The 27202-nt window shown below is 45.8% G+C and overlaps 3 protein-coding genes across 4 annotated transcripts; 1 reads left to right on the top strand and 2 right to left on the bottom strand.

Annotated features, from left to right (window-relative positions):
- Nucleotides 1-1613: 1613 nt before the first annotated feature.
- mmachc (metabolism of cobalamin associated C) lies at nucleotides 1614-4318 on the bottom strand. Its single transcript, XM_056277259.1, has 5 exons — nucleotides 4229-4318; nucleotides 3850-4047; nucleotides 3554-3706; nucleotides 3216-3392; nucleotides 1614-2946 (listed from the first exon to the last, which is right to left on the bottom strand). The coding sequence occupies exons 1-5, from the start codon at nucleotides 4316-4318 to the stop codon at nucleotides 2773-2775; spliced, it is 792 nt and encodes a 263-aa protein (XP_056133234.1). The 3' UTR covers nucleotides 1614-2772.
- A 276-nt stretch (nucleotides 4319-4594) lies between these two features.
- On the top strand, nucleotides 4595-11663 carry LOC130110226 (uncharacterized). Its single transcript, XM_056277258.1, has 12 exons — nucleotides 4595-4619; nucleotides 5336-5408; nucleotides 5706-5748; nucleotides 5931-6094; nucleotides 6243-6324; nucleotides 7013-7184; nucleotides 8509-8582; nucleotides 8734-8810; nucleotides 8897-8997; nucleotides 9091-9179; nucleotides 9274-9456; nucleotides 10508-11663. The coding sequence occupies exons 2-12, from the start codon at nucleotides 5343-5345 to the stop codon at nucleotides 10684-10686; spliced, it is 1230 nt and encodes a 409-aa protein (XP_056133233.1). The 5' UTR covers nucleotides 4595-4619; nucleotides 5336-5342; the 3' UTR covers nucleotides 10687-11663.
- A 2317-nt stretch (nucleotides 11664-13980) lies between these two features.
- Nucleotides 13981-26537, bottom strand: LOC130110414 (uncharacterized). 2 transcript variants are annotated; one of them, XM_056277503.1, is made up of 5 exons: nucleotides 26320-26537; nucleotides 21574-21879; nucleotides 19751-20326; nucleotides 18338-18495; nucleotides 13981-16002 (listed from the first exon to the last, which is right to left on the bottom strand). In XM_056277503.1, exons 1-5 carry the CDS (start codon nucleotides 26384-26386, stop codon nucleotides 15958-15960), a joined length of 1152 nt encoding a protein of 383 aa, XP_056133478.1. In that variant the 5' UTR covers nucleotides 26387-26537; the 3' UTR covers nucleotides 13981-15957. The 2 variants fall into 2 exon arrangements, with proteins under 2 accessions (XP_056133478.1, XP_056133479.1); XM_056277504.1 differs by having other exon boundaries at nucleotides 18338-18489.
- Between the last annotated feature and the right edge of the window lie 665 nt (nucleotides 26538-27202).

Raw genomic sequence — 27202 nt, 5'->3', positions numbered from 1 at the left:
ACGCAAGTAATTTATTAGGCGATCCAACGGTTACGCACCACCGTCTCACACAGTGAGCTACTGTACATCACCTATCGGCGTGTCTGCCTGGTAGAACGTGTCACATTAACGATGACACCAGGCTGATGTGGGAGATTTTCCGCATGGTTGATAGTTGACTTTTGGGAAATGCTAAACATCTGTTCAGCTTTAAAAGAAAGGGCAAGAAATGCTTAAGTCTTCAAAAATCAACACTGACATCTAGAGTTTTAACAATTACCAGCAACGGCACTGAGAATCTGCTCCACTGCAGAACTGCCGATGTGCGGTTCCTGCAGTGGCCCTCTTCAGAAAAGCGTTGCAATTCAGCCAAACTAGATATGCACACTGATTACTGCCCTAAACCGTAATATGCTAACTTGGAAGGTAAATGATTTGACGCTACAATTCTGACAATTTACATGCAAATGCCCTTTTGATCATTTCTGTCACTGTCATATTTTCGATAATAGCTCCGGGTGCTCTGGTTTCCTCCCACAGTCGAAAGACATGTATGTCAGGTGAATCGGCCTTACCAAATTGTCCCTAGGTGTAAATATGTGTGTCGGCCCTGTGATGGTCTGGCGGCCTGTCCCCGGTGTCTCCCCCCCTGCCGCCCAATGACTGCTGGGATAGGCTCCAGCATCCCCGTGACCCTGAGAGCAGGATAAGTGGTTTGGTAATGGATGGAAGGATAAACCGTTCATGATTTAGATATTGGTGTCCATCCATCCATTATCCAAACCACTTATCCTGCTCTCAGGGTCACGGGGATGCTGGAGCCTATCCCAGCAGTCATTGGGCAGCAGGCGGGGAGACACCCTGGACAGGTTGCCAGACCATCACAGGGCCCGCACACACACACACCTAGGGACAATTTAGTATGGCCAATTCACCTGACCTACGTCTGTACTGTGGAAGGAAACCGGAGCACCCAGAGAAAACCCACGCAGACACAGGGAGAACATGCAAACTCCACACAGCGGACGACCCGGGACGACCCCCAAGGTTGGATTACCCAAGGGTTTGAACACAGGACCTTCTTGCTGCGAGGCAACCGTGCTAACCACTGCGCCACCGTGCCATGAAGGGTTTAGTTGTTGCTCATTTTAATGGTTACTGTTGGGTAGGACATGAGAAATGACACAGTACATAGTGTTTCATGTCTTCACTGTAGTGGCCAAACGTGGAGAAATAAGGCCCCTGTGAGCATGAAGAAGTGAAATTGCTGTGGCCCGACAAGCAGATATGGCAGAACAAGCCCACAGAAAACCTTAAATGTTACTACAATGTTAAAAGCTGCAACTCAGGTTCAACCAGGTTTTATAGTTCAGCTGTGGGGAACATGCTTACACAACAGTACTGGTTTCATTTCAACTAAATCTCTGGGATTTGAAGGGGTCAAACACCGATGTAATTACCGGCATCACCATAGCTGTCAGTAAGTAATTTTCCTTTTTAAAGTCAGTGTATCTCCATGCAGAAAAGCAGAGCTTACTGTCACATCTATAATGGAGCAGTCAAGTCAAGTCAATTTTATTTGGTTAGCCCAACATCAATCCGTTTTTAAACTGGAGAGAGATGGACCAGTGGAACCAAATGGTACTAGAAAGAAAAATTCTACACAGCTGTTTGACATAAAACTCACTGTCTTGAACTCTACCAATCACCACAAAAATATGTAGGCTAGTCTTTCACTGTAGTCTCTCCACCGTTACACAGGCTGAAGACAAGAAAACAAGTACAGCATTATATGAAAAACCAAAGGCTCATTTTAATTTTGTAGTGTGGTGGAATAACCAAATATTTACTGGTCAGTGACGTTCATCTTTATCAAGCAATCAGGCTATCTGCTGTCCCGATCTAATGGGTCCAGTAAGTCAAACCAGGCCCAAAACTTTTATGGTAGGCTCGTGTACTTAGAATGAATCAACTGTAATTTTTCACAGCACTCTCTACAAGCGGAAAAATTGTATTCTCAGAATAGACCCAATGTAGAGGCATTTTTTTGAGCTCGATCTTGCAGGAAAGTATAGAAATTATTGATTGTATTTTGCTGAGCCAATTCTTTGCAAAACTAGCCGCATGCTGTCATTTTCATTTGTGTTTAACTGTGTGTCCAGCTCAAGCAGGGATTGTGTCTAATGATCATTTACAAAGATCACAATAAAAAGTTTTGCAATAGCTGCAGAGGCATCAAGTGTCTTAAGAAAGTCACCACTAGATGGAACAAAACACACATGAAATCACAGTAAGGTGACTCAGTTCGTTTTGTCCAGATGAACTGATTTACCTTACTGTGATTTTCTTACCTGGATTATTGAGCATGCATAAAGACAAAGGAAATAAATTACTCATTCACTACCACATGATAAAAAAATAAAATAAAATAAATAAAGACATTCTCTCTTCTCAGATGTATTGGCTATCATCAGTGTATCATAAGCAGTTTACAACTTAACTACCACTGCATTTATGCCATTACAATAAGACAACAGAGGAACGAAAACAGATGGAAGACATGCCCATACACCTTTTTAAGGGAAAATTGGGCTAAGTGCCATACAATGGCAATAATGGCTTTTTGTGCAATCAACCCAGTGAAGATAAAATCAATCTCCCACTCTTTCATGAGAGTTGGTTGGTCGGGTTTTAATGGGTCTTAAGTCTCACAAGTAGTTGAGGAGTTTGAGCCCAGAGTGGAGCACCTGTACTCTCCATCTCATGTCTGCCGGTCTCCATTATTTATTTACGTCAATTCACTTGGATTTGTATATGCGATTGAGGATCTTCCTGCTTGTCTTCTTTTTGAAGTAAGCCCCAGGTCTTGAGAAGAGCAAATCGCTGGGCGGGGGGCGTGGAGAAATAGTCCCTCTGTATCTTGGAGTAGGTCTGGACTGGGGCAACGATGTTTCTATAGCTCCAGTCCTGAGCACAAATTACACAGCAGTTTTAACATCACATTGATCGGACTCTGTGGTGTGACAAGGACTTTCCATTTAGCTGTCAACAATATAAAGCATCTCAGCCTCAGCATTGTTGGTTACAGCAGCTGTCAATACTGAACACAGTTTTGTTTTTGTTTTTTTTGTTAAGAGACATCCCATCTTCACATAAAATATAGTCCCATTACTTTACATCATCATTGGACTATCTCTTAGGAATTAAGACTAACTGATAAAAAGGTGATCAATTACCTGCCAGCGAAGATTGAAACTCTCTAAAAGCTGTATCCTGTCCTCTCTAGAAGGCACACAGTCAGGAGGAGTAGGCTGCACAAATTCAGAACCAACAGTCACACCTCTAAACACCAAGAGAGCTCTGATGGCAAACCAGCCTCCAAATCTAGGATGCACGCATACTCCAAACATCTTCTGTAGAAGGGAGATAGAGGCATAAGTAAACTGCAGAGATGTGGCAATAAAGGAAAAGCTTACATAATTGATAATTATTTTGTTTATAGATTTAGCTAAAGACTAATGGGGACTCATATAATCAGGAGATAAACATATAAAACATAGTATGAACATTTTACTTTCTTCCCCCAGGGATGGTCGTTGACATCACTCTGTCGGTAGTAGAAGGCTGCACCTGACACATGGGCAGCAGTTTGGGCAAGGAACTTTGGCTTTCTGCTGGGCAACATCTCATAGTCATAACTCACATCCACGTTCTGTCCTGGGAAACTCTACCAAGGATTGAGATTAGGGGAAAACATTAAGGTGAAACTTGTATATCTACAATTCAACCGCATAACCTCATCTCTGTCCCTGCTTGCGTCTCTTTTCCCCCATGCCCTTCCTTGACTTTCTCTAACACAGAGATGCATACCTGTGAAATTGCAGAGTTTATGTAGTGCTTAACACACTGGTCGATGGGGTCAGATACACCATGGCAACCCGTATTCTCCATGAAGGGCAAGAAAGCAAGCTCAAACATGGATGGTGTGCTGAGCACCACTACAGCCAGAGTGTCATCTGGGTGGGCCAGACGGAGAGAGGGGGCCAGCACCACATTGTACCAGCCAGTCTGTTGCCAACAGACAGGTAAACCGTCAGAGAGACACATATGCAGTGACGCAGTCAAGGAGCAAAAGCCAGGGTATGCTTAGCGAAGTTAGCATGGGAACTGAGTGGCATTTTTATTGCGCATTTTAGGTCTTACTTGTAACATACCCACACAGGTGTAATACGAGTGTGTGCGAGCGTACCTTCAGTGCGTAAACCTCAAAGCCAAACTTTGAAAGACAGTCATTTAGCAAGTCTGTCACGCTTTCAACATTGACCGTGGGAGACGCCATCGTTTGCTTGTACGTCAACACAGTGTTGCATTGTGGGATATGATGTTCCCGCACCCGACGCTTGCAGGTTAATCTAGACACTTGCTGTTTATACATCGTTTTTATATACCCAGTGTGTGGATAAAGATACACCTTCTCTAATCAGCACAACTACATGTTACAAAGTTTCTAATTACATAAAATGTGGACTAATTGAATGACTATTGGGACATCATTACCCAGAAGGCCAGTGGGAAACGTCGTACGCAATTACGTTTTTATTGCGGGCTCCTGGATTTAAAACTAGATCACGGGGTGTGCTGTAAGTAGCTAACAATTGTACATTCTGTTGGGTTTTTTTCCCCCTTTCTTTTTTTATTATTAAATCCAACCATTTGTTCTCTCGTTGGTGAAGAAAAAAACCAGACAGATCGTAAATCCACAGTAAAGCGTTATAAAGTGTTTGAGAGCAAGTCTGCCGGCGCCTGACCTTCATCGATCGTTAAACTAAACAGTTATCGGCGAGAAGCGGTTGTCGCTAGTAGCTAGGTGAGCTACAGTTAACACGCACTGCACCGTGCCAAGCTGGTAGCTACGGCTATTAATACTTACGATATAACAGAATAACAATACGATTGTAATATATGTCCACAAGTGAAATACCATCTGAGCTATAGGAGCTCAGATGGTATTTACAGATGATCGCTACCGTCACCATAACACGAAACCACTACATTCCCACTTTGACCTAACAGTTGACTCCCACACGGTTGTCGCGCGAGCTTGCTGTAATGTCATCTCTCTAAAGGTGTCCGACACCTTAACTTTGCCTCATAAGCCAGCCGCAAAGCACGTCTAGAGTTACTGTAATCCTCAGTAAACGCTCCTTGATGTAACGTCCATTGGCCAACCACACGACACTTGGATGAAGCAGATTGATTAAGTACGGTAGAAATCCAGTGTAAACATCCACCACTGTACCCACTTGACATACCGAGGAATGACTAATTCGCGTCATATGTTTCCGTCCAAATGAAGCCCTGAGATGAACTGGGACAACCAGCTGAGCGCCATTCTGTCTGAGGCAGATGGCAGCGTGGCCAAGATCAGGGTGAGTTCAAGAGTCCGTCTCTTTCCGACCTCTCTCTTTCGTTTGCTTTGAAAGACATCGGAGAGTCTTTTGGGTAGCGAGGCATGGCTCCTGTTTGTTTTGGGGTTTTTATGTGGTTATAAACCGTGACGCCTTAATGCAACAGTAGATGGCACTGTGGCTCCACAGGTCGGTGGATGTTGCGCTTTAAGGTATTCTTGAGATGAAAATGCTTATCGACAGAAACTCTGAGCTCTGGAATACCCTCTGAATGTCAGTGTTTCATATATATATATATATTTACATGTATATTTACAGGAGAGATTGGCTTCATCGGGGAAATTCTCCAAAGGAAGAGAAGGTACAACAACGATTTCTGAGATAGCTGAAGGGGAAATGCACATTTTTGCCTAGACCCCCATATAGGCCAGATAAGAATATAAAAGCTAAATTAGAAATCTGTTGATTTCATTGTCTTAAACCTTGCCAATCCGTGTACTTGGACTTTGTATGGTCTTCCTCCTTCATCGCCTTCCTCTTCAGATCTGTTTCCAGTGAGAGAGGTGAATCATGATCCAGATTTGGGCCTGCCTTCGCTTCCTCCCCCTCGAGTCCCCCTCCCCCAGCAGCCCATCTCATCCTCTAGTCCTGGTGTGAAATGGGGAGATGTAGCTGCTGTCCAGTCACAACTTCAGATACAGAGTCAGGTGTGTGTGTGTGTGTGTGTGTTTGTGTGTGTGTGTGTGTGTGTGTTTTGCTTGATAGAGAAAACAAATAGTTTGTGTAAGTATGCAATTTATCCAACTGCTCAACTGAGACAAAAGTTCATATTTATTTCTCCAATGTCTTCTCAAGGCAATTGAGTGTCTCACACAGAAACTCCATGACATGGACAGGGGGAGACAGTCTCAGCAACGCCACATCCAGACTCTACAAGGTGACCTCCTGTGTTACTGTACCATACCCCTCAATCTTTCCCAGGTCACAGTGTCGTTTTAAAATGTCAACACCTTACTCCCCTTTGTGTTAATTAGATGAAAAGGCTACTTGAACTAATTTTAATATTTACCAACCATTGCACTCAATGCAGTGGCACAGTGGTTAGCGTGGTCACAGCAAGAAGGTCCTGGGTTCAAGCCCCAGGGTAGTCCAACCTTGGGGGTCATCCCAGGTCGTCCTCTGTGTGAAGTTTACATGTTCTCCCCATGTCTGCGTGTGTTTCCTCCGGGTGCTCCGGTTTCCTCCCACAGTCCAAAAGACATGCAGGTCAGGTGAATCGGCCGTACTAAATTGTCCCTTTGTGTGAATGTGTGTGTGTTGGCCCTATGATGGACTGGCGGCCTGTCCAGGGTGTCTCCCCGCCTGCTGCCCAATGGCTGCTGGGATAGGCTCCAGCATCCCAGTGACCCTGAGTAGGATAATCAGTTTAGATAATGGATGGATGGATGGACTACTTGAATAAGTCATCACATTCATTTCCAATTTAGAGTCATCACATTCATTTCCAATTTAGAGTCCTTATAGATCAGGAGGTTAATTATTCATGCAACAAATTAGATTATACCCCTCCACAAGGCTGGTAAAGGAAGAAAAATCATGCACTCATTGTTAGTTCTGTTTCTCAGAGGAGATTCATCGGCTACGTGAGGAGTCAAAAGAGAGGGAGAGAGAGAGGAGGGAACAAAGTCCGGGAGCAGAGAGAATGATGGAGCAATGGCGGAGAGAGGTTGGACGTGAGCTGAGCAGTCTCCGGGGACACATCACCAGAGCCACGTCGCTAGGCAACTTCGAGGAGAGGTGAATAGGAGGTGGAGCCTGGGGGTGTAGCTGCATACTGAAATGGTCATGGGCATCTCAGGTGTGTGTGTGTGTGTGTGTGTGTGCGTGCGTGTGTGTGTGCGTGCGTGCGTGCGTGCGTGTGTGTGTATGTGTGGGACATCGGAATGACAATGTCAGCAAATGCTATCAGCACTTTTTTTAAAATGCGGATATAGCTCACTAACTTGGTTTCCAGCTCATTCACAAACTGACATTTATGTTTAGCTGGAAAATCTGTGCAGATTCGTGGTGGGGGTGTTTGAGTGGGGTTGTGACCCCTCCAGAAAGTTTTGTGGGTGTATCTGAAATATATACTGTTGTAAGAAGTTAGGTTTTTTTTTTTTATCAACATAATCCTCAGTGGTAAGAAAATTTGCGGGGGCGTCCGGGTAGCGTAGTGGTCTATTCCGCTGCCTACCAACACTGGGATCCTGGTTCGAATCCCTGTTTTACCTCCGGCTTGGTCGGGCGTCCCTACAGACACAATTGCCCGTGTCTGTGGGTGGGGAGCCAGATGTGGGTATGTGTACTGGTCGCTGCACTAGCGCCTCCTCTAGTTGGTCGGGGCGCCTGTTCAAGGGGAGGGGGAACTGGGGGGAATAGCGTGATCCTCCCACGCGCTATGTCCACCTGGTGAAACTCCTAACTGTCAGGTGAAAAGAAGCGGCTGGCGACGCCACATGTATCAGAGGAGGCATGTGGTAGTCTGCAGCCCTCCCCGGATCAGCAGAGGTGGTCGCTCGGGAGAGTGGGGTAATTGGCCAGGTACAATTGGGGAGAAAAAAAGGGGGGGATTAACAACAAAAAAGAAAATTGGCCAAATTTATTTGTTTTGCGTCCCCCACCACTGTGCTGTCTTAGCCTCTCCCTCGTATTCTGTCATTTGGTATTGCCGCTGTGGTTTCATTCAAGGTAGGATTTCACAGAAACACCGTCAGCAGAAATGCAAGCAAGATGTGCTCCATCACCTTTAATGTGCTCAAACAAATCATGTTGTCAATCTTTGGTTAATAGGTTTTAAGTGTTTCTGATGACTCACCTTGCTTTTTTGGTTTGTCAGTTAGCAAAAAACATGATTCAGGTGCAAAAGCATCTATTTAACAATGTCAGTATTAAGCGTCCAGTCAGGTTGTTATGTAAATAGTATGTAATGTTAATGACTCAATTGAAAATACCTCGTCAATACCAGGCTTACTTCCAAGTAAAAACTTAAAACAGTGATCCTGCATCCTTCTGTGCACAACAAAGTCACACAACTGCTGTGCTTTTGACTCTGACACTGTTCTTTTTTCTCTTTTTACAGTTTTAGTTCAAAGCTCCGCCGAGAGGAACTTGAGCAACTGCGGAGAGAGGTCGACCAACTGAAAACTCGACTTAGTGAGTCACACCAACTCACAAACGTACGTCACACCGTTCCCTTACGGTGATTTTACAGGACTGCACATGTCCTGAGCCCTGCGCTGGACCAGTGTAGTTTAGGCAAGCACAAGCTTGTTCTCAACCTCTCCTCTCATTTTCTCCTGAACAGAGAGACAGGAGGAGGACATGTTTCTCCAGCAGTCGGAGGCCAGAGAGACCAGGAGGCAATACGAACGCAGCTGCAAGGTAAACACAAAGTATTACTCAGGAAAGTTCAGTTTTTTGTTTTTTGATTCATTCTCATTAATCATTTTCTCTGTGCTCCTGCCCAGACACTGGAAGAGCTCACAGACAGCTACAGAACACATTGCTTTGACCTTGCCAAAACTGTTTCTCAGTACACTCACACACAACAAGAGGTCCGCCAAATTAGGTACGTGTATGCACATGCACATGTGTCAGTGTATATGTGACTTTGTGTTTGTCTTTGTGCTTGTAGTGATCTAAGTTTTCCTCTGCCAAACAGCGTAACTGTGTCAGAGCTGAAAGATGAGGTTAGGAATCTTATCATCAGGGAACACCAACCCACACCAGTGCTGTCGCCACGCATATCTGGTAAATCTCATGCAAAATCACACTCACAGTCGCAGCAAACACACACATAGCCCAAGAATAACTGTTGAACCTAATGTTGTCTTTTGTTGTACAGCATTAGTTCCTGGATCAGTCTCTGTCCCAGCCCCAGCCCTGGCCCCAGTCCCAAGCAGTCACAGCAGACGGGTCAGAGTCCAGAAGGTGGAGTCAGACTCTGACTCGGAGGACTTTAGCCCCACCCCGAGCCTGGCTGAAATCAGTTCAGATGACCTGTCATGGCTGGATGACAAAGAACCAGGTGAGGGCTGACAATCTCCGAACAAAAGACCTGCACCAAAGCTTTGCTGTAAGCTATACAGTAAGTTGTACAATGCATCATTTGTTTGGGGGGGGATTCAGTTACTGAGGCCGCTTGCTCTCGCATACCACTTTCCCAATCCTGCTTTGGCTATCTCCACTACTTGAGCCAGCTGGGCGAGTATACTGAGACTGCAGACACAAAGAACCGAAAACCATACAGATTAAAAACCAGCGCACGTGCTCATACCATCAAAGAGTGGTAGGCAGCACAGCAGATGGGCACAGAATGAGCAAAGTTTTTAGCAGGATAAAAAAAACTTTGCTTCCCCTCCACTCCTGCCATACACACAACACTTACACACGCACATATGCACATACATCTGGAGTGTCCTCCCTGATCCATCCCAAAATTCCTCACTCCGGGAAGCACGAGCCTGTGTTTGTTTGTCAACGGTTAATGCAGCTTTTGACACGGGTCAGTTTAGAATACATCAGACATAGAAGTGGTGTGTTGGAGAGAGAGGGTGTAAAGACAGAGAGAATGGGAGATAAAATAGAGATGAGTAATGAAGTTTGGGGCAGATGCACAGCACCTAATGAGAGCGTTTGTAGTCTCGCTGTGTTTCTCTGCCCGGGGACGAAACGGTGGAACTCATTTCCTCTCCACCAATCTCTGCCAAGCCAATCTCTTCTTGGGAACTTTGGCATCCTCTGTGTGTGTGGGTGTGTGTGTGTGTGCCCCGCGTGTGCATGTGCGTGCACAGACAGTGATATCCCTGGAGACTTACTGTAATGGTAGGTCAATTTTTCCCGTTAGAGATTGAGATCTTTGCTCTTAATGTTTCCCAGAGTCATTTGGAAACATGCGGCCTGGCTAATTTGATGATGGTATCTATACATGAATATAGACATACTGCTGTACTGATGTCGGGGTAAAAATATTTGAACATCTTTCAGTCCAGTTGTTTCACACACACACACACACACACACACACACACACACACACACACACACTAATTGTTTCTTTTCTACCCCTCACCTTTACCAGCACTTCATAAAAAAGGTATCCCAAGGGTACGTCTGAGCACTCGGTCCAGGCGAAGTGACTTTATCGATCCAAGCAGTGATCTGGAGGAGGAGGATGATGATGGTGAGGAGGAAGAGGATAATGATTTCCTTGATGATGATGTGAATCCAGCATCTGACCTAAGCCTTAATGACCTCTGACATTTGAAAACGGTGCTCTGATCAGACTGGACAGATGATCAGAAGATGACAGTGAAGAGACCGCCTGCTTTTCCAATAAGCTTCACACAGCTAGGTATTACTGTCATTAAGCAGAAACTATAATTGCACAAATTATTATTTGCGTTTATTATATCTATCATGTCTATCTTTATTAAACTGCCTGGATTAGCGGATGGGTGTTTGGGAGTTTTCTCTTCTGGAGTTCTCAGCCAGATATGTTACCACAAATGAATTATACTTTCTGGAAATACTAAACATTAGAATTTTGAAATACTTTTTAATGATTATGTAAACTGACTGGCACTTCTTGTCTTATGTAGCAGACCTTACCTCTCTCTATGTTCAGCCAGACATAGTGGCGATACTACTCACCGCAGTATCGCTTTCTGCCAGTCTTGTCACTCAGATCTCTCGGATCTGCTGAAATGTGAAAGGGATTAAGGCGGAAGAAACTGCTGAGACTGGAATTGCTGGAAACTGTTTGATTTATCTTCTTTAATTGTCCCCATATGTACAGGCTGATAATATCCTGAGAAACAAATTCTCTGAGGAGGATGACAGCCATTACAGCAGTCTAGGGACCCCCACATGCACACACACACACACACACACACAATCTTATTTTGTCAGCTGATTTGTGCATGTATTCTGTCTTTTCCATACATCACAGCAATTTTTGGAATAAAAACTTTAGTATAGCAAACTAAGATCTCTTACCATTACAATACTGTTGTGATTTGATGTCATATCAGGTTTTAAAAGTCACATGCCTTTCGACTGTGTGATGAGGAAAATGTAAGTTGTGGTTTACTTTTAGATTGGTATCTTTAAGCCTTGGGCGGCGCGGTGGCGCAGTGGTTAGCGTGGTCGCCTCACAGCAAGAAGGTCCTGGATTCGAGCCCCGGGTTAGTCCAGCCTTGGGGGTTGTCCCGGGTTGTCCTCTGTGTGGAGTTTGCCTGTTCTCCCCGTGTCTGTGTGGGTTTCCTCCGGGTGCTCCGGTTTTTCTCACAGTCCAAAGACATGTAGGTCATGTGAATCGGCCATACTAAATTGTCCCTAGGTGTGTGTGTGTCAGCCCTGTGATGGCCTGGCAGCCTGTCCAGGGTGTCACCCCGCCTGCCGCCCAGTGACTGCTGGGATAGGCTCCAGCATCCCTGTGACCCTGAGAGCAGGATAAGTGGCTCGGATAATGGGTGGATGGATCTTTAACCCTTCAAGTAAAAATAATACTTTGCCTCGTGTGACACTTTTCAAGCACAACATGGAGTAAAACATGTTAATAAGAGGCTCCATACAAGTCTTCTCTTGACTTTTTTTTTCATCTCAAGGATGACTAAACTCCATTTTTTTCCCTTTCAACAAAGCCAGGCTCTGATGAAGGATAGGTTTTAATTCCAAGGGAGACCAAGGAAAGACGAAGAGTAGCTAAAAGCCATTAACAATACTGCGGTACCCCACACTGCCGCTCTCTCCACCCGCCCCCACAGAGCCAAGTTAAAAGAGTCCCCTACGTTGCCATGTCAGACATGAGTCATTCTGCACCGAGCTTGGTGTCAGGCTGTTGAATATTTCAGTATCCAGACACCCCCTACCGAGGGCTGCGTCCCACAAAGCTCTGAATCAAAGCAGCGAGCTGCGGGGGGGTATAACGACTCAGGTGGCTAAGTTGACCACAGATGCTCCCAAAGTCTCGAGGGGATGGTCTCACTTGTCACTGGTGGACAGTGAAGACATCCGATGAAAAGGGTAAACCGTACAGACCAGTAACCAGTTGTGTATTTTGACCGTAAACACCGAGCAAAAAGTTGCGGCGCTTGTGTAGCATGTGCTTCTTCTATAGCCTCGGTCTGAATAACGGCTAACATTGTGGTGGAATTGACATTCAAGGAGAAAAGAGTGATCCATTTTTTAAATGGGGGGGGCAGATAGTGAGTGATGACCCGTGGTGGATGAATCAGGCCTTTCTACTGCGAGTGTAATTGCATTTGCCAAGTATTGTGCTGTGCTGCAGTTTATGAAGTAGTACATGGATTCACTGTATGTGTGGTCTGTGAGAAAAAAAATCGGTGTCGTGTTTTGGCCTCAACAATAAAAGTCTGTGTAAAAGTTGAAGTGATAGAGCTTGATTTGTGTCATTACTTTAGTAGTTGTCTTTGTGGTTAAGCTTTGGTTTACTGTGCGGGTCAACGAGCTGCTCAACACAAACTCCAGATCAACGACAAAGGCAAGAATCGGAGCGAAGCGTCCGGGTGGTGTGGCGGTCTATTCTGTTGCGTACCAACACAGGGCCGCCGGCCTGGTCAGGCGTCCCTACAGGCAGACACAATTGGCCGTGTCTGCGGGTGGGAAGCCGGATGTGGGTATGTGTCCTGGTCGCTGCACTAGCGCCTCCTCTGGTTGGTCAGGGGGAACTGGGGGGGAAAAGCGTGATCCTCCCACGCGCTACGTCCCCCTGGCGAAACTCCTTACTGTCAGGTGAAAAGAAGCGGCTGACTCCACATGTATGGGAGGAGGCATGTGGTAGTCTGCAGCCCTCCCCGGATCGGCAGAGGGGGTGGAGCAGTCCACTGACTTCCGGTTTCTACTGCAGCGGTCATACCAGTTTCCTGTTTGTTGGCGCGTGTTGTTGACAATGGCATATTTTTCGCGATGCCTGCAAGGTTTACCATGGATAAATGTCAACGACACACAGAATTGTCGACAAACTTTTACCTGCACCTACCAGCAAACGGGTGAAAACATACGTCCGTCCATCCTTCCGGACCATCCTCATAATTTTGGACGTAACTTGAGATGTACAACTTGAAACTTTTCACCTGTTTGCTGGTAGGTGCAGGTGAAAGTTTGTCGACGGTTCTGTGCATGTCGTTGACATTTATCCATGGTAAATCTTGCAGGCATCGCGAAAAATATGCCGTTGTCAACAACACGCGCCAACAAACAGGAAACTGGTATGACCGCTGCAGTAGAAACCGGAAGTCAGTGGACTACAGTTAACAGAGTCGATTGGCCAAGTACAATTGGGGAGGAAAAAAGAAAGGGGGTCGGAGAGAGGCACAGAGGTTGGCCTGTAGATCTTGAGGAGACCGAGTGAATAACGCCATTGCGGCGCTGTCGTTGTCAGTTGTCCAAATCGCTTCCGGCACTGCCCGGAAATGATCGGGTTGGCCAAGCCGGAATGCGGAAGAGAGTGTGCGTATAGCCCGTTGGGGAGGAAAAAAGACAAGGTAACAAAAGAAAAGAAAAAAAAGAATCGGAGAGAAGCACAGAGGGTGGCCTCAAAATATCTTTTAATCATAAAACATCCAGAAAAGTGTTCGTTGTCCACGAGAGACAGCATAAACTTTGCAATCGAGATACTTTTGGCACTTCGTAACAGGGACTTCAAAAAGGGGGGCAGCATTGAGACATTGTTTAACACTGTGCAACGTCGGAAAGCTGACGTATAATTTACAACCTGATTAGTTCGTTGCTCGGTAAGGATTATATTTCAAATCATCGCGGGGGGTTAAGCCTCATTCCCTAAACTTGTTTTTAACCCCTAGCCTTAAAAATGTAATGCTTATACATCGGTTCTCCCCTTGTTCAAAGATGACTACGTAGTTAATGGAGAGACATGGGTCATCCTCTTGTTTACATAAACATGCGGAGCAAATACAACGTGGTCGGTAAAATAAATTTGGTGTTGTGGATTTGCTCCAGAAAGACTTTTGTGGGGAGCTGTGACGTCAGTCTAATGCGCGGGCGTCTAATGTAGCAAGGCGGGAGGGACCCTTGCCGAGCCTCATGCCATGTCCGCTGTTCAACTCTAACGGCACACCAAATGAAGCACAAGACAGCAGCCGCAACGCAGATTTTGATAAGACATGTTCTGTCACCATTCAGCCATCAGTAGTCTTTACAAAAAAAGAAGACAATACTTGCATTGTATGGAAAGCAGACCTGCCGGATTTTGGTCTGAATCTGTCAGTACATGAATGACAGGCTGGTAGTGAGAATGCTCAGGGCTATTCTTAAAACCCGGGCAAGTCAGAGCACCACCCTGGGTTGTGGCTGTCGTTGTGTGTGTGTGTGTGTGTGTGTGTGTGTGTATGGGATTGAAACCACAGCAAAAGGGAATGAGTAGGAAAAGTGACATCTAAAGGGTTTGAATATGAGCGAAATAATGACGTGTTAGGTACGCAAACAAGAGCGTTTCCTATACCCTGTGTAAGGCGCTCTCTCTCGCTCTCGAACTAGCGGCCCCAGCAATGAAACATAAAGGTGCACAGTAAATGTCAAACCAAGGCCTCAAGACAGCAGGACCTTCAACATAGAAAGGAGAAGAAAAAAAACCAAAAACTTAAATACCCCCATCCAAACCTTCCCAAAAAAAACAAATATGAATTCATATACCTGCACACACACACACACACACACACACACACACACACACACACACACACACACAGTCACACACATACACACGTGCACACACACACACACACACGCAACTGTATCTCACACAGACATGGACACAGGATAATTGTTCCAAATCTTCCATGCCTTAAAACATAAAGTGCAACCTTATTAACACTCATATCAAGGTCTTTAGCCTTCATGCTACTTGCCCATTTGCCTGGCCTCTAAACCAGACCAGTGGCAGGGCCTCTGGGGAAAGGCTGGCCTCTAGTGTGGATCATCATCCTACAAAGTCCTAATTCTTAACATTAACCGAACGAGGAAAAGGGCACACTACCTCCACATCAGCGTTTAACGGGGAAAGTCGAACCTGAGCCATCCTAGTGAGGGATACCACCGATGCTGGGTGATGATAGTAAATGTGGGTCAACCTACCTTTATCGACCCTGAGGAAGTCGAGATTTACTCTATGATCCCGGGAACTACACCGTGGTGGAATATAAAAGGTAATTTCTTCTGAAATGAAAATGTTGTTGAATATGGTGCTGTGCGTGGCCCAATTAATAATTGGAGATACCAACATTGGGGTGGGTGACAGGTGGGGACCCCAACATTGGTGATGTCCTAATTTGTCCAGTGGGGCTTCCTCCATCACCTCCTTCCTTACATCTGTAATGATTGGAAACGCTGGGTAAGTGAAAGCAATGGGATCTCCGTCCGCTGCTTCCACCTACCCACGACTCTCTCGTTGGTACAGAGGGAGTAAAGGAGAGCTGGCTTGACTTTTCTGAGGCATGGTACTAGACTGAAGGAGACTCTGCAGGCTCCGGTAGGTCAGTTTCTCCTCCGTCAGTAGCTGTACATGGACAATGGGGTGTCCTCCATCATGTCGTCCTGCACATGGAACAAAGAGAACTTAACAGCCAGACAACCATGCATTGCTCAACTTGCCTTTAGATATCAATCTACACTTGTTTATCATGTCTGAAGCATTTCAACCTAAAAGATGATTTAATATTTTGAATGTGCATCACAACCAAGAGGGAAAATGTGAAGGCTGACTGACTGTGACGCTAAATCTCCCTTTTGGGCTTTAAAAACATCTCAGAGCTGCCACGGGCCATGCCCATAGTAGGAAATGTAGAGTTTCTCCCATCCATGTGTGATAAAACTTATAAAAGATGGGCTAGAGGGTGTCCGGGTAGTGTAGCGGTCAATTCCATTGACTACCAACACGGGGATCGCCAGTTTGAATCCCCGTGTTACCTCCGGCTTGGTCGGGCGTCCCTACAGACACAATTGTCCATGTCTGCGGGTGAGAAGCCAAGATGTGGGTATGTGTCCTGGTCGCTGCACTTGCGCCTCCTCTGGTCGGTCAGGGCGCCTGTTTGGGGGAGAGGGGGAACTAGGGGGAATAGCGTGATCCTCCCATGCGCTACGTCCCCCCAGCGAAACTCCTCATTGTCAGGTAAAAAGAAGCGGCTGGCGACTCCACATGTATCAGAGGAGGCATGTGGTAGTCTGCAACCCTCCCCGGATCTGCAGAGGGGGTGGAGCAGTGACCGAGACGGCTTGGAAGAGCGGGGTAATTGGCCAAGTACAATTGGGGAGAAAAAAAAAGATGGGCTGGGAATGGGCTGAGTACAATTAACCAACTGTATGATGGGAATCAAGACAAGTTTGCCTTATCCTTGAGTGACTCAAATAGATATCTACAAGTTAGACACTATATCACAAAAAAAAATACAGACTGGGATAATATTAAAAGAGAACCAGCCAATTTCGAAAGCCATTTTATCCATCTGTTTGAACACCTTGCATCAACAAAAATACAAATATCCCATATTTACAAAAAGCTAATGGTAGACATGTCAGGTAACTCTACATATCATAGGACAAAGGGAGCGGGATGACTACAGTGGCGGACGATGATGTCTATGTTCTAGATGTGACAGGTGGTCGGGAGCCAGCTATGGAAACAATCTGACTGGAAGGTTAAAACGAGGTTTTTAGGACCCGGCTGACAGCTTTAAAAACTGTTCTACCAACAAATGTTGGAGAAACCCTAGTATGGTCGGTAATATTTAGGACTCCCCGGAAATACAGACATTTTCGAAAAACGTCAAAGAAATAGAGAAAGTTCTGGAGACGGACATTCTTCTTATTGGAAGTATTACCCGAACACCGGACCAGTGTTGTATGCTGCATATTTTGTTGGTGGTTGCTAATTGCTATTAATGGATGAAGCCTAACCCTCCCACAATTGTTCAATAGTTATGAAGAGTCAAACATGTTTACACGATGGAGCACATGTCAACTAAATCTGCCTGTTTTTGTGGGGGGGGGGGGTTTCCTCCCTTTTTCTCCCCAATTGCCAATTGTATCTGGCCAATTACCCCACTCCTCCGAGCTGCCCCAGTCGCTGCCCCACACCCTCTGCTTATCTGGGGAGGGCTGCAGACTACCATATGCCTCCACTGATACATGTGGAGTTGCCAGCCGCTTCTTTTCACCTGACAATGAGGAGTTTCGCCGGGGAGATGTAGCGCATGGGAGGATCATGCTATTCCCCCCAGTCCTCCCCCCCCCGAACAGGCGCCCCAACCGACCAGAGGAGGCACTAGTGCAGCGACCAGGACACATACCCACATCTGGCTTCCCACCCGCAGACACGGCCAATTGTGTCTGTAGGGACGCCCAACCAAGCCGGAGGCAACATGGGGATTGGGATTCAATCCAGTGATCCTGGTGTTAGTAGGCAACAGAATAGACCGCTATGTTACCCAGACGCCAATCTGCCTATTTTTAAAAGGAGATGGACATTAATTATTGATTACCTTGGTTAGGAATCTTGCATTTTACTGTTTTGATGAAAATTTTTGTGTGTGTGTGTGTGTGTGTGTATATATATATACTATATATAAATGTATGTGTTCTGTTTTTGTATGGTGTTGCTTCAACTATATGTCCATGTATGTCAAGTGAAGCCCAATCTCAAGGTGATTTTGTTTTGCAATGTTAGCTGCCCAGTGACTGCTGGGATAGGCTCCAGCATCCCCGCAACCCTGAGAGCAGGATAAGCGGTTTGGATAATGGATGGATGGAACTGCCAGTTAATGTGTGCTAATGGAAATAAAGCTTTAAAAAAAAACATCTACGAGAACTTGTGGCGACAGCGAGGGGGAAAAAAACGATAGCGCTGTCTAGATGTCTTAGATGTGCTGCTCACCATAGGCAGGTCCTGCAGCCTGCGAAACTCAGGCTGGTTGTCTCTTCGGCGCAGTTTGAGGAAGAGGAGAAGGGTAATGATGACAGCGGTGATGATGAAGGCTGACACCAGGCCAGCCAAGAGGGGATCTAAGGTCGGGGTTTCGTGACCCACTGTTGCTGAATAAAACATAGGACATACTGTCAGCAGTGCAGATAACAATGCTGAACCTACCACAACATAATAATGTACAACGTCACAGCGGCTCTGGTCCGTCTAAACATGGTCAGAACAGCAGAAAAAGTTGAAATAACAATGCAAACATGAAAATGAATAAAAAGGGTGCAAAAAGAAACAGGTACTACTGTAGCGTGTTTAGCTTGGAATAGCAGACGAAACGTGTTTATCTGGAATCTTCCCCAATCTAGCCCGGCATCTAAGCCCATAGCCCTGACATGGAGATGTTGTTTTGTTCCTGGGTTTACTTTCTCCATTTGTTTCATAAACATTGTATGTTTGTGTTTTCTCTGGGAGCGCTGTGGATGATCACTACGAACATCACGGCCAATTTTTTATGTCAATGCATGTTTATGTACATGCACGTCTGCACATATGTGCACATAAATGCAGATATATGTGCACATATATGCAGATATATGCAGCTATATGTGCAGATATATGGGTATGTTTCTGTGTTTTTGTATGTATGGACGTTGCTATGAGAGACTTGCTTGATCCCACAAAGCAACGATAACCACATAATCGTGAGCACTCTCCCTTTTTCCAGCTAACTAAGGGAGGCAGACTGCCAAGCTGAACCTAATAAAACCACAGAGGGAGAAAAGCAGAGCTTTATCTTTCTTTACATTTAATTCTTTCTTTTTTTTCAATTGGGCAGGTCAATTAAGGACATTTTTTTTCATTTGCACAGACGGCCTTGGGAAAATGCCTCTTGAGGGAAAGGGGACGGGCAATAAAATAAAAGTTATGTTAATACATAGTATATGAACTATTTGCCAGCCAAACAGAGAGAAGAACAGAGAGAAAGAGGGAGAATGTTCTGGGCCTGGTCCCATGACTGTCTGTGTCCCTCTCCCCAACAGTGGAGTGATTGTCGAGTGGTTGGTGGTGACGGCACTTTTAGAAGATGTAGATAGGGAGAGCATGGTTTGGTGTGTGTGTGTGTGTGTGTGTGTGTGTGTGTGTGTGTGTGTGTGTGTGTGTGTGTGTATGTGCATGAACATGCCCGTTTATGTGTGTAGAGGCAAGGGCTGGCTTGTGCTGGAAAACAAAGAACAGCGTTGCCTTTGTTGTGAAGCCAGTTGGGTTTTGGCTGTGTCAATATCCTGACAGAGGATTTTCCAAAGCAAATTTCTATTCAAACGAGAAAAAAAAAAAGAAAGAAGAAAAATACACAAAAATCAATCCACTTACCATCGCCCCCCACATTGAGCTGGGATGGGATGTCAGCGTGGGCTTTGGCCTGGGCAGAGGGGTTGCTCGCTGGGGCGGAGGTGAGCTCGGGGGGGGCTGGACTGGACGCCCTGGGGAGCTGGTTGCCGTGTGGCGTGGCACGGGGTGGCTGGTGGAAATCGGTGATCTCATGAGGCGGGTCGGTGCTAGAGGTCAAACTGGGCTCGGTGACGATGGTAATTATAGTCTCGGGCTGTGTGCGGTGTGACGTACTCGACGGCACATGTCCGGGGGTCGACTGAGACTTGGGGTGGCGGGTAGAGGGTTGATTGGAATGGCTAGGGGGAGAGGTCGGGTGGAGACGCTCGTCCGGGTGGGTGGAGGGCTGAGTGTTCTGAGCTGGTGCTGTCAGAAGGATCGGTGCAGTGGTTGTGTGAGCCTTGTTTGGGAGGCTGGCATTGGTGGCGGTGAGGGGAGTGTGTCGGGTGGTCGTGTGGTTCTCGGAAGGTGGAAGTCGGGGCTGTGGTAAGGACTGCTCCGTCAGGTTAACATCTTTATTTGGAAAGGTAGGAGGAGCAGGAGGGTCTGTGCCGGTGGCTGCAAAAAGAAAAAGGAAGAGAGACAATCTTTGAAGACATGATATGTTCCGCTAACGTGACGTTTCCCCTTTTGCCATTTGTGCGTAGTTCATATGAACCTCGACAGGACCAGTTGGAGTGCATGCCTGCTGTCTGCAAATGCATGACTGTACAGCAGGAAGTGCAGACAATTAAACTTTACACATGCAAATGATCTTCTAATAAGATTTTCACAACAAAAGCGACGAAGAATGTGTGCTACATGTCTAATATGCAAACCAATATTCATGTGTGTGTGTGTGTGTGTGTGTGTAAGTTTTCATTTGTGTGTGTGAGCGAGGGAGCGAAGAGACTGTTTCTGGGAAGTGTATCAGGTTGCCACCTTTCTCATCCCCTTGTGAGAAGTCATGCAGCATTTAATCATGCTGCCTCCATCTCCAACACCCTCTGATTCACCTCCGTGGTGGCTGCAGTGCTGTGTTTTGCTTTTCTCTTCTCTAAATCGATCACATCTAGCCATGCTTACTCCCTGCTATGCCTGTCTTACTCGTCTGTCTCGTCCCGTCGTCTGTGCTTCAGCCCCATACCTGTCTTTTACCAGCCCGTGTGTGTGTGTGTGTGTGAGAGAGAGAGAGACAGACAGACAGACACAGAGAGAGACAGACAGACAGCGAGAAAGACAGACAGACAGACAGAGACAGACAGACAGACAGACAGACAGACAGACAGACAGACAGACAGAGCGAGACAGACAGACAGACAGACAGAGACAGACAGACAGGCAGACAGGCAGGCAGAGACAGACAGACAGACAGACAGACAGACAGACAGACAGACAGACAGACAGACAGACAGACAGACAGACAGACAGACAGAGACAGACAGACGGAGAGAGAGAGAGATTATGAGCTGTCAACACCTGAATCCTGTAACAGGATGGACCTACATGGACCAGCAGAGCAGAGACAACAACTTTGTTAAATATAGCTTTGAACCAGTAAGCCACCTGCTGCTGGGCTTCCTACCAGACTCTTCTGAGTTGCTACAACACTGCACCACCGACAGCGCTCACAAAAGGGAGTAAGAACAATGGGGCAGTAGCGTTACCTTGGCCTGCCCGGCGCTCCCAGCATCAACACTTAAGCCAAGTTAAGTGAAGATGAAGCAAATGGGTGTTGTACCGTGCTTCTGTACCATAACCGTTTCACGGGATGATTGATGGATAATGCTGCAGAAATGTTTTTGTGCGAGCAGCTGCATAGTTACCGTTGTCTTTGCTATCGTGTTGAGTGCTTGTCGGTTGAGGAGGGCTTAGGCGTTGGACAGCGGCCCCATCCTCGACTGTAGACGTGCCGTTGCCGCCCTTAGCGTTGGTGCCACTGCTGGCATTGGAAGTGGTGGTGTCGTTAGAGTCCTCCGGTGTGGGCGGGGCGTGTGAGTCCAGGCTGGCTTTAAGTGCAGGTCCTGCAGTCTTGGGACTAGTGGGGAGGAGGTCAGGAACCTCAGTGTAGCCTACATCACCGATCCTGTCTGTGGGGGAGGAGGCAGGAGCAGCAGGGGCTTGGGCCTGGCCTGATGGGGGTTAGGGATGAATGATATTGAAAAGGAAAAAATAAATATTGTGATATTTTTGTTATTTTGCAACGTGTGTTTTAATATTGAAGACTAAAAAGGAGGCACATAATTCCAGCAGAAAAATATATATGTTTATATGTATGTGTGTGTGTATATGTAGATGTATGTGTTTATATGTTTATACATACATACATACATATATATATATATGTGTATGTATGTATGTATGTATGTGTGTGTGTGTGTGTATATATATATATATATATATATATATATATATATATATATATATATATATATATATATATATTAATTTTCAAAGCTCCATTTGCAGAGAATTTATCACTGTTGTAATGACTAGGGTGATTTTAGAGAGGCAATTGTCCAAGAAGTTATTACATCGCACTAAATCATATAATTTGTTAGATGCGTTGCAATATATCTCTTCAAAAAGTAATCATAAAAAGTGGACATCGCTCAATTTTGTTTTCTACCAAGGAATAAGTGTTTTAGCCTAACATGGCTGACGGGACCCAGTTTTTCTAACAGTGCATCCTATTGCACATTTGCACACTCCAAGGTCGAGTCTGACATGATATATTGTTCTGCCCTACCCAGACTTGGGAGAAATTGCAAATAATCAAAATGTTTTTGCATTTTAGAATCCGTCCTTTATTCTTTCTTTCTTTTTTCTCAAATACATTTGGTTGAGGGTTTCATTGCCTTTGACTGTGAAGCGAAAGTTAATATTTGCACTGCATAGGAAGAAGAAGAAGTCATAATAAGATTAAAGTGACAAATTGTTATCCGTGTATGTGTCATTGCCAGCTGACTGGCACCTCGCTTAGCCAGGCATGAATTTTTCAACAATTATTGATCTGGGAAGGTTATTTGAGCATTGTCAATGGTGGTGTTAATAGCGGTTTGTTGAAGAAATGAAGTGCAGTTCTCCTTCATGTTCCCTGATCCACAATCAGCCAATTGAAGCTAGAGAATCACTTGAAAACCAAAAAAAATTGTATAACACACTTTGACATAAAGCAGTTTGAGTATAAAATGCCTAAAAAGAAAAAAAAATCTGTCTTTTACTTTGCATGGTATCCATGACAGCACACTTAGTAACTGCTAGCCTTTATTAAGGTCATGGCACTTTACTGAAGACCTTCGAAATTTTCCTTTCTTCTACCATGTTCTTTAACATCCCACAGCTCCTGTAATTGTCTTTACTTAATTTCTGTTTCCATCAGCCTCTGTCTGATGAAGACCAGAGCACCGGCGTAATATAGCGTAATGTCATTATCCTGCAGTAACACAGTGGCATGGTGGTTTCCATTATCCTTGTTATCACTCATTCAGCTCATCAGTGCAAACACACAGGAACATGCATACACACACACACACACACACACACACACACACACACACACACACACACACACACAAAGAGCCCCGTTTAAACGCCACAATATACTAAAACATTGATACACACATACTCATAAATAGGCGGAGGTGCTTGGCTGTACAATGTAGGCCTTGTTCATTTGCTTACAGCTAGCTCGATTGGGACTGCTTAGGTCAAGTGCTGGAGTAGTGAGTCTCTCTCTCTCTCTCTCTTTCTGTGTTTGTGTGTAAGAGAGAGCAAGATAGTGTATGTGTGTGTGAGAGAGAGAGAAAGAGAGTCACACACAGCGAGAGAGAGTGAGAGCAAGGGAGAGAAAATAGTGCGTGCGTCTGTGAGTGAGAGACACATACACAGACAGAGAGAGAGAGTGAGCGAGATAGTGTGTGAGAGAGAGAGAGTGTGTGAGAGGGAACGAAAGGGAGAGAAAAAATTGGTGTGTGTGTGAGAGAGAGAGACAGAGAGACAGAGATGGTGTATGTGTGTGTGAGAGAGAGAGATTGTGTGTGTGTGTGTGTGTGTGTGTGTGAGAGAGAGAGAGTGAGTAGAGGGCATATAAGATACCTGTATATAAAGGGGACTACTGTTTCCAGTCTGCACATACTCACATATTATGGGGGTCTTACACTTTTTTTTACACCAGGCCAATACTGCATGTACCTGGGGAAATAGCTTTAGTTCACTTTTTGACCCTGGCAGTCAGAGGAACAACCAACCATTTCTCTGGAAACAGCAATTCTCAAAGCAGAGTGGCTGTTAGAAAAAAAGAAAGGAAAAAAAGCTCTTTGGTCAGATCCATCTAAATGCCCCCCCAAAAAGTCAAGGGAACAATGTGTGCTCATCGCATTGGCTAGTGCATAGCTGCTGCTTTACTGCACAAGACTACAATTTTCGGGTGAATCAGACTGAGAGGAAGCATGAGCTGAATGGATTCTCCCACAGGAGCATGAACTGAAGAAGATGAGGTCAGGGCTGAAGTGGCAGGGGGGTACCGTGCTGCCCTCGCCCTTTTCACGTCCATTTATTTCAGAGGTCTGTTTGTGACCCATTGTCACAAACAGACCTCTGATTTTTTTTTCCTTCAATCTTCTCCAGTACGAAGCATGCCTGACTGGATAACTTGGCTGCTTCTGCTCCCAGGCTGCCCAACAGCCAGTCCTGTTTGTGACCTTCCTCAGTTTGTGACCTCTCTTAGCCTTTACTCCCAGGTAGCATCTGGATGTGGGCCACTTTCGGCAATGATGCAGCACTGATGGCCTTCTTCTGGCCCTGACAAAATGGATGTGAGCCTGAAGTGGCCCACATGTATGATAGCAAATATGGCCCAAATATGCCAAATCAAATGTGGGCCTTTTTTTTTTTGGCAAAGATGCGGTGCTCCCGGCAACATGTAATCTGGATGTGACCCTGAAGTGGCCCATGTGGTAAATGGTGACTATGGCCCAAATATCACAAAACAAATATGGGCCACCTTTGGCAAATATGTGGCACATGTGGCAATACTATGTCTTGGTTCTGGTCCAGATCTGGCAAACAGGAGCGGGCCGCCCAAGTGCCGTCATTCCACGCGGTATGTGGGCCGGATGAAAGTGTGGGGTGTGGGACGGGTCCGGGCCACAGCAATTTTGCTATCTGGTCTGCGTCTCCCGCCTCCGGTTTTCTTCGGCGTTCTTTGTCGTCTTACCGTGGCTCCCGTCACGTGCCCCGCGGAGTCACGTGGGTCAGCTCGACCCAGTTGCGTTGCACTACCGTCACTTAAATAGCGTCCGTCGGCCACGGACACTGGCGGAGCTAATTAAAACCAAGCCGGCGACCTGTCGTTGTGCTGCAGACAGTCGCGTGTTTCACTAATCTAAAGGCGCGCCGCTCCGCTCATTTACCGCAAGCAGCGGCTGATGTCGCGGAGCGGAGCGGACACCGCGCCAGCCCTCTCCGCTCGCTTGAGTTTCGGTTTGAAGACCAACTTGCGAGAAGTGTTGCCCGAAATCCTCACAAAATGTCAAACGTCTTATTTTCTTTTAATCCGAGAAGCCTTGATGAAAAGGCTGAAATGGGGGCGGCGGGGGGGGTGTCGAGGTAAGGAAGGAAAGGGGAGGAAGAATATGAAGTTGCTTTGAGTCTCATGGTGGCAGAAAGTGAGAAAGGGAAGGGGGCGGGGGGGATGATATGAAGGCGCGGGGGGGGGTATGATATGAAGTGGGACGAGAGGATAACGTGTTAAAGGCGAGAATTAAACAGAGGTGTTTCATCTTAAAAAGGGGACGAAATTACTAAAACAGAAAGTAGGACCTGAAGTAGAGAGTGGAACAAAGCGGTGAAACGAGGAGGTGGGGCGGACGGATGTGAGATCTTGGGTCTGGGGAAATCATGATCTTGTTAGTATATAAAAGACTTGGGCGGTTGAATTAAGCGACACAAAAGAAACGCAGACGTACGTCCTGTTGCCCTCTTATTCTCTTGTAACAGCGAGGGACACGTTTATCTGACAGTTTACTGCCTGGTTATAATCAGTACACAATGCAGTCTGACTGATTCGGTAACAAAGTAAAAAAAAAACACCCAATAAATCTGTCTCAGGGCAGGCAAGAACCACGGGTCACCTATGAAGACGGGTAAGATCTGCTTGAGTGTACATTGTTGTACTTCTATTTTTGTGAGGTCCAATGTGAGTATTCTGACCATCAGAATGAGCACTTTTTTTTTGCAAAGCGAGGCCAGTCCTCATTTCTAAGTTTCTAGTTTAGGGTTAGGATTTTGGGGTTACGGTTAAATTTAGAATTAGGGTTAGGTTTAAAGTAAGGGTAAGGGCTGTAGTTCTGATGGTTAATGTTATGGTTGGGGGAGGGGGGGCTTGAAAGTAGTCAATGAGGGGTCCTTACAAAAATAGAAGTACAAGAATGTGTGTGTGTGTGTCAAAGAGAAAGAGACACTGAAACATGGCACATCATGCTGGCATACAACTCGACAGTAAAACCGCATACAGCAATCATAACAATCTTTATAAGGAGAAAATCGTAAGCCAAGTAAGAATCACCTACTGGGTACAACAGAACCGGAGTAAAAGACCAGCAGCGCACAAAGCGCGACCAGGAGTTGCGTTTCCATCCCTGTCCTTTTGAATACACGGCGAAGAAAATAACGTCTCCGGGTCCACTCCTTCCTTTCATTCACCTCGGTTCCCCCCCAACCTAATTAACTTGTTTAGATCCCGACCGTGTGCAATCTCAGTCTCTCTGCGTGCGTGGCTCGAGGAGAGTCAGCGTCCCACAGCACTGTTCAGCGAGTATCCTGACTGAGTGGGCTTCCCCCCCCCCCGTCTCTCAAATACACTGCCACGTGTTCCCCATCTGAGTCACTGGTGTCCGAATCCGTCTGCACGATGCATCAGTACACCCTGACGCACATACGTAGGCTGTACAACATAACGGGGGGGGACAAAAAAACTGTCGAGGCGTAATTGACTCTTTGCCAAATGGTGTTAAGGCTGTAGAGAGATGTACTGGCATCGGTTTGGGAAGCATAATGGACCACCTAATCAATATGTAGTCAAATGATAGAAATGATTAAACCGACACAAATCATCACAGCACGACAACATGCTATTCATGCTTGTCACTCCAAAGGGGGGAAAAAAGCATGACTGAGTATTGTTCGGCATTATGATATTGTTATTAGTGACTGTCCTGTCCTCCTGAAGCTAGGCACTTTTCTTTTGCATGAAAGTTGTCCAGTAATAAATACGATGACATAACAGGGCGTTTTTATTTTTTGATGTAATATCTCAGAAGAGCCGCGGGGAGGCGCTGTTGCGCCGTGGCTCTTTAATCGGGTCCAGAAGCGAGGTAGACGTCCTCAGATTTTGGGAAATTACAACACGAATTAATGAGGAACAATTTCCGCAAGTCATTTCTAGAGAAACTA

The sequence above is a fragment of the Lampris incognitus genome, chromosome 3 (genome assembly GCF_029633865.1).
Source record: "Lampris incognitus isolate fLamInc1 chromosome 3, fLamInc1.hap2, whole genome shotgun sequence".
In the NCBI taxonomy this organism is placed as follows: Eukaryota; Metazoa; Chordata; class Actinopteri; order Lampriformes; family Lampridae; genus Lampris; species Lampris incognitus.
The sequence above is the reverse complement of the archived record's forward strand: the minus strand, read 5'-3'. Positions and strand labels throughout refer to the sequence as shown.